This window comes from Aegilops tauschii, chromosome 2 (assembly GCF_002575655.3).
Source record: "Aegilops tauschii subsp. strangulata cultivar AL8/78 chromosome 2, Aet v6.0, whole genome shotgun sequence".
Lineage (NCBI taxonomy): Eukaryota > Viridiplantae > Streptophyta > Magnoliopsida > Poales > Poaceae > Aegilops > Aegilops tauschii.
In genome coordinates, this window is record NC_053036.3 from 553754288 (window position 1) to 553761334 (window position 7047).

A 7047-nucleotide genomic window follows, 5' to 3' on the forward strand; every position below is an offset into this window, starting at 1 on the left:
GGATATCCTGTCGTTTCATGTTGCCCGTGGAAGAAAATACAAGGCGAAAAGAGGCAGTGATTACGTTTCGCCCACAAGGGGAACATGTTTCCCTCAGAACCACGAGGCTTCTTTGAGAGAAGCTCCAGTTTTTGTAAGAGGTTTATAATAAAGCTTGGCCCAAATTGGACAATGTTTTTACCGCAACATATATGTCCCATGACGTGACACCATGCCACCTTTGATGACTTCTGGTGAGTTTAGGATTTATGGGGACTTAAAAACCGAGATTCGAAATGTTTGAGGACGAGCCATGACACCAGTACGGTTGTAATTCGTTCTCATTCCTGGCATGGGACCTAAACATGCACCCAAGGACACATATATGATTTTTCTAGCCATTTTGGTGAACTGGAGCATGTATTTGTAGTTCAGATTTGAATTATGGACATTAAATGCCTAAGAAACTCAATTAGTGTATAAAAAGGCCAAACAAACCCTGAATAAATTTAAATTTCAGCACGAATATCCTGTCGTTCCATGTTGCCCGTAGAAGAAATACAAGGTGAAAAGAGGCAGTGATTACGTTTTGCCCACAAGGGGGACACGTTTCCCTATCGGAACCACGAGGCTTCTTTGAGAGAAGCTTCGGTTTGTAAGAGGCGTGTAATAAAACTTGCGCCACAATGGACGAAAAAATTCCTCGACATATAAGTGCGATGTCGTGACACCATGGCAGGTTTCACGATTTTCAGCTTAGTTTTGGATTTATGGGGATTTAAAAATCGAGATTCTTCTCACGAAATGTTTTCAAATAGCACATGGTTCACTCACGAAAGCCGATATTCAATGAAAACTTCGTGAAAATCATATTTTAAAGTTTCATAAAAATCTAAAAAAAATGTGGGATGTTAAGAAGGTGATGTTCTATTGCGACAGAAAATTTCAAGTTGAAAAACATTACGAGTTGTGAGCTATGAAAAAGATAAATTCCGCCCTAAATAGTGACATTGCTATTCGGCACTATTCAACACTGATTTTGTCTTTTTGAGTCAATTACATCGGTGGTGCTTGAACTTGCCGCAAACGATCACTTTGGTGCTAGAACTTGTGGCATACATTGAACTGGTGCAAAAAATTGGCTCGGGCGTGCAAATACGGTGCAGATCATGTTTGGATACGAAACGATGCTGAGTAGGCATGCCAATGTGGCATCGGCCCTGCTGTCAGTGACGGGAAGGCAGAGCGGAGTGCGTGTGGCCTTTTCAATTTTGCAACCCCCCCCCCCCCCCCCCCGAATTTGCATTTTATTTATTTTTCAGATCTGCGAGAGGTGGGTTTTAGTGAAGTGTGAAATTAACGAAAAATGAAGCTCCCTTGTCTCAACCCTCGACCATTCCTTGCACAGTAGGACGTAGCCACTACAACTTCTAGTATTCACGTAACAAAATGGATAAAAAATAATTTAGTGGTGTCACAAAATGGAATACACTTAATGTAGCGGAACAAACATGCTTGTGGAGCTGAAATGGACTGTGATGAGTGCGGACGCGGCCCATTTGCACCTGTTTTTGTTAGAACTTTTTAAAAGGTATGTAAATTATAATCTCAGTAATAAAAATAACGTTTAATTATTCATGACGTATAAATATTATACATACAAACTAAATAACTTACATTTCATAATTGTTCACGTATTATTTTAAAAATATTCATATATTTAAAATAATATTCATGAATTCCAATTTTTTGGATAATTAATAACAAATCAAGTATTTTAACATTACAATTCCAAAGTATTTTCTAATCATACAAACATGTCCATAATTATGTGCACACTTTAATAGTTCAATGTTCGTAAAAATAAATATTCATAATTTAAATTTAAAAATTCATATGAATATTCATTCATGGGTAATGTTTAAATTATATAATATTTTTTAATATAAATCACGATTGAAAATTATACCACATGAATTTTTGTATTCATCATTTTGTATAATTTAAATATAAGTTACAAGTGTATAGTTTTTGTATCAATTAAATATTTTACTTCATAAATATTTAAATGTCCGTATTTACCAAACATTTTTATAATACATGTGTGTATATTTAAATAATTTTATTTACTAATCATTAATATGCACATTATTTTTATTACTTATTTTTTTACAAAAGTATTAAAAAATCAGTGGGTGCAAAATGTGCCGCGCTATTTGCAGCTCATAGAAGTCCCAGATGCGTCCTCCTTGTACTACATTAAGGACTGTTATCAGTGTTTCTGATTGCAAACGTGAATGGTGGAGTTGTTTGGACGGCTAGCTATACAGCAGTTGGTCTTGAGTTCGAGACGCGAAGGCGTTTGATCCGTTTTTATTTTCACATATTGACAGGCGGGGCCATGTGTCATAGAGTCAAAATGAAATGGCAGCTGCTGCGTTGTTATGGGCTTTCTGTGAGAAATAAAAAATTTTAAGGTGTTTTCGCAAAAAAAAAAGGCCGCAGACCTCCTCTAGGCCTTCCCGTCACTGGCCCTATGCCACGCTGGCGCGCCAAGTCAGCATCGATTTCATACCCAAGTGTGATTGGCATCATATTTGCACGTCCGAGCCAAGTTGTTGCACCAGTTCATTGTATGCCACAAGTTGTAGCACCAAAGTGACCGTTTACACCAAAACGAATACAACTACACAGTATCACAGACCCAGGTTCTGTTGCGTGTTGCCGTAATTGCATCATACCAAACTAATTCTAAATTCTTTTATAACGTAACTGCTACCTAAAGAAAGAACCTTTTGAATTCTGAAACAAGAACAAAACAAATCTTTTGTACCACCGCACTGCGCGTTGCAATGCGAAATCTGATGCTCTCTTTATGTACGCCGACGAGTAACGATCACGATCACGATCACGACACGACCGTCTTCACCTGGTAGTTCCTGGCGAAGGCGCTGTACACGACGAAGTTGAGCGTGCACAGCGCCGCCATGGTCCAGAAGAAGTAGTCGAGGTGCCCCTCGTTGAGGTCGTCCGATATCCACCCGGGCCGGCCGCCGGTGGCCGTGAGCGCGTTCACGACGGCGTAGATCAGCGAGCTCGTGTAGCTGCCCAGCGCCACGGTGAGCAGCGCGAAGGACGTGCACATGCTCTTCATCGACTCCGGCGCCTCGCTGTAGAAGAACTCCAGCTGCGCGATGTAGCAGAACACCTCCCCGCCGGCCAGCACAAAGTACTGCGGCATCTGCCACCCGATGCTGATGGACTCCCCGCTCCCGGCAGCCTCCAGCCTCCTCATCTCCACCAGCGCCGCCACGGCCATCGCGAACGCCATGAGCAGCCGCCCGGCGCCCATCCGCCGCAGCTGCGACGGCTCGCCGCTCGCCGGGGACAGTCTCCTGAGCGCCGGCACGATCACCGAGCCGTAGATGAGCACCCACGCCAGGACGCAGATCACCTCGAAGGACACCATGGACGCGGCCGGGATGGTGAACGACATGACCCGCATGTCCATGGCGCTGCCCTGCTGCACGAACGTGGTGTTGAGCTGCGCGTACGCCGCGGACAGCACGATGCTCGTCGCCCAGATTGGCAGCAGCCGCATCAGGATCTTGAGCTCCTCCACCTGCGTCACCGTGCACAGCCTCCACGAGCCCGCGGCCGCCGCCGCGGCGTCGGCGTTCGTCACCTCCTCCAGGTCCGAGTCCGCGACCACGGCCGCCTTGTCGAGGAACGTGAACTCTTTGGTGTGCGCGATTCTGGGCTGGTCGATCTTGTCGCTGACCTCGTAGAGGACGGCGGCGTCAGCGGGGACGCGGAGGGTGACCTTCCTGCACGCGGCGACCACGACCTGGCACAGGCTCTTGAACGGGCTGCCGGTGGGCATGCTACGCTTGTACATGGGCGTGAAAAGCACGAAGCCGACGAAGGCGAGCGCGATGCAGGCCGTGGCGATGCCGAAGCCGAGGCCCCAGCTGACGTTCTGCTGGATCCACACGAGGAAGAGCCCGGACACGATCATGCCGAAGTCGACGCAGATGTAGAACCAGCTGAAGAATGCCATCTTCCTCTCCCGGTCCACGGCGTTGTCGTCGTCGAACTGCTCCGCCCCGAACGGCAGCAGCGCCGCGCGCACGCCGCCGCTGCCGAACGCCACGAGGTAGAGGCCGGAGAAGGCGACGGTGTGCGCGCCGAACATCGGGTGGCACGACGAGCCCAGCCCGCACAGCTCGGTGGTCGGCAGTAACGCAGAGAAGGTGATGAGCATCATACCCTGGAGAGACGAAGCGCAGCAGCCAAGTTAGTTAAGCTCATGCATGGACGAAGAAGCTGCCACGCCATGTCAAGGGTTGTGGTTTGGGTGTGTGCTTACCATAAGGTAGACGACGAGGGAGACGAGGATGGTGTTGTAGTTGCCCCAGAAGGTGTCGGCGAGGATGGCGCCGAGGACGGGCGTGAGGAAGCTGGTGCCGATCCAGGTGGTGACGTTGGAGGCGCTGGCGAGGCCGCTGCCGTGCAGGACGCTCTCCAGGTAGAGCACCAGGTTGGTGGCGACGCCGTTGAAGGCCGTGCTCTCGAGGCACTCGAACCCGAGCACCACGGCCGGCGCCCGGCTGCCGCTCTTCTTGCTCTCTATCAGCGGCATCCTGAGGCTTTCCTCGTCGATCTTTGAGCCCCGGCTCTGTAAAAATTCGTGCCGCAAGTTCGTTAGACATCTGAAATCAGGGGCACGTGGTTCGTTTATGACTGATGATCGATCGATCACGATCGGCGGCATGCGTACCTTTGGCAGCCGCGGGGAGCTCTGTCCTCTCTCCATGGCGTCCATTGCTGCACCGATTTTAAGGTAGATAGCTGCTGAAACCCGATGAAGTGGAGCTCGAGGGAGCGCCTTGTGGCCTTTTTGGCTCGGGTGGGAGCCTTGGAGGGTGAGATGGAAGCAAGAGGCAGAGCACCGGGGCTTATATATACTACGCAGGCGTGCACATTCGCCGACGACGCGAGAGAGAACGGGTCCCGGTGAGATACTGCGGTCAAACGAGACGAAGCAGTGGGATCGCACGGAGACGAAAAGGGCTCGCGTGCGCGCGGCACCGGCAAAGGATAAATGAATGAAATGGGCACATGCGTAATACTAGTCTTGTGCACGCAGAAGCACCATCGATGATCGATCGTGGCGGCAGGCGGCAGCTGTGGTCGTAGTGGTACTACAATATGACCGCCCGGGCCTGATGAATCTTGTGCTTTTGCCCGCTCACTGACGACGACGACGGTGAGATACAGGAAGTTTCCCTGCGGTTGTGCTTGAGTCTGCGCGACTCCAGGGAGGGGATCGCCAACGTGGCAACATGTTCGACGGGACTTTGCGTGTGGTCTGCACTTTTTCCAGGACGTGGAGCCGCCGTGGCAACTTTTCTGCGGAACTTTACTGCGCCCAATCCACTTGGCACCAGCAAGGAAAGTTCTGTGTCTGTTACTTTCACCCTCGGATAAGTATCTGGCCAGCTCACCGCAATAAAACGTATATGAAACGCTTCGTTGATTAGCAGAGAGCATAATCCTAACCAGCTGCAACCACAAATTTATCTAGAGTATGCTCCAACTCACTATACTTATCTTGCGGGAAACTGAAGAGCAAGCTTAAAACGTGAACAGCATCGGTAAGGTGAAATGCACATGCAAATTAAGTTCAGGCTTTCAGTGTGTACGCACGGTACAACGAGGATACACACCATCCAGAAGAAATCGCATGGATATGCACCCGAGGACCGTCTCTGTGAATCCATGCACCTAGGAAGGGGGCTACTGACTGTTACATCAGCTGCTAAATCGAGGATAACGTCAAAGTCCAGTACGACATCAGGACCAAGGGGCATCTCGGCAACCCGCAAATTTCCTCTCGCATCCGCTCGTAGGCAGGGAATAAGTACGTGAACACGGATTCAGAAGACCGCCATCCAATCATAGCCACATACATTTTGACTACAAAATTCGATCAAAACGGGCAGATTTCATATAAACACATCCGGATTTTATTACATTTACATCAAAAAGGTGCTACTGCTGCTCTGGAGGTATAATTAATACCTAATCTGAATGGTCGTTGGCGTCCATTCCCCGTGTCCGGCCATGAGTCCCGAGAACTAAAGCTCTTCAGTTCTGCCTCGGCGCTCTCCAGCTCCGCCTCCGGTGGCCCGAGAGGTGAAGCTGTCCGCCTTCACATTGCGGCCAAGCGACTAATCGGTCGATGATGTTGAGTCCACCAAGCTTGGCGTTGACGGGGAAGGAGCAGTGGCCTTCCTGGGACATGAGCGGCGGCGACTTACCGTGCACTACTCTTCCTTGTTGCCGGCGGCGTCCGCAGGCGTGCCAGCTTCGTGATCGTCGCGGCGGGGCGCGGACTCGGCGATGTCCTCATCCTCGTCATGGGTCTCGGCGAACACCACATCGCCCGCGTCGGCGCCCTCCTTGTAGGATCTCGTCATGGGTACCGCCAGCAGGCGTGTCGGATCTCGCGGGCGGAGCAGTAGGACTCGAGCAGTGCCTCCTACTCCGCCAGGTCCGCGTCTGGCGCGACAGCCGTGCCGGCGGTGAGTTGCTCCTCCGCCTGCACGTGCTCTGCAGGAGGTGGTGGCTATAGGCGGCATTGGCCTGCGCCTCCTAGAACTGCTCCTCCCGCATCATGTCCATGTAATGGGCACGGGTCTCGCCGATGGTCATGGTGCAATGCACCATGCGAGGGAGGCGCGAAGGAGGAGGAGGGTGGCGCTGAAGAGGAGGGTGGTGTCGGTTCGTCGTCGGCGTCCTCCATTGAGACGTCGTCATTGTCCGGGCGGCCATCTCCTTCTTCTGGTCCGACGTCAGCCTGTTCCAGAAAGCTGTGGCAGGGGAGGAATTCATGGTGATAGTGGTGCGGAGAGGGATCGGAGGTGGATGACTACGGCTATGGCCGGGCAGCGGTTTTTATAGCAATGGTGGGGGCAGAGGGACGGATGGGCGGCGGCGGCAGACGGACGGACGGGTGGCCGTCGTATCATTTGAACGTGCAGCATTCGCCCGCACCGGGAAGAG

General features: G+C 50.8%; 1 protein-coding gene across 1 annotated transcript; it reads right to left on the reverse strand.

The window, feature by feature from the left end:
* Nucleotides 1-2590: 2590 nt before the first annotated feature.
* On the reverse strand, nucleotides 2591-4901 carry LOC109784790 (protein NRT1/ PTR FAMILY 8.3). The gene is made up of 3 exons (XM_020343389.4): nucleotides 4760-4901; nucleotides 4349-4657; nucleotides 2591-4249 (listed from the first exon to the last, which is right to left on the reverse strand). Exons 1-3 carry the CDS (start codon nucleotides 4802-4804, stop codon nucleotides 2888-2890), a joined length of 1716 nt encoding a protein of 571 aa, XP_020198978.1. The 5' UTR covers nucleotides 4805-4901; the 3' UTR covers nucleotides 2591-2887.
* Between the last annotated feature and the right edge of the window lie 2146 nt (nucleotides 4902-7047).

Coding starts and splice junctions, on each gene's coding strand:
- LOC109784790 (XM_020343389.4), bottom strand. CDS start 4,804: ATGGACGCCATGGAGAGAGGACAGAGCTCCCCGCGGCTGCCAAAG. Junction 4,658..4,759: donor GCTCCCCGCGGCTGCCAAAG/GTACGCATGCCG, acceptor GAATTTTTACAG/AGCCGGGGCTCAAAGATCGA. Junction 4,250..4,348: donor CCCTCGTCGTCTACCTTATG/GTAAGCACACAC, acceptor TCGTCTCTCCAG/GGTATGATGCTCATCACCTT.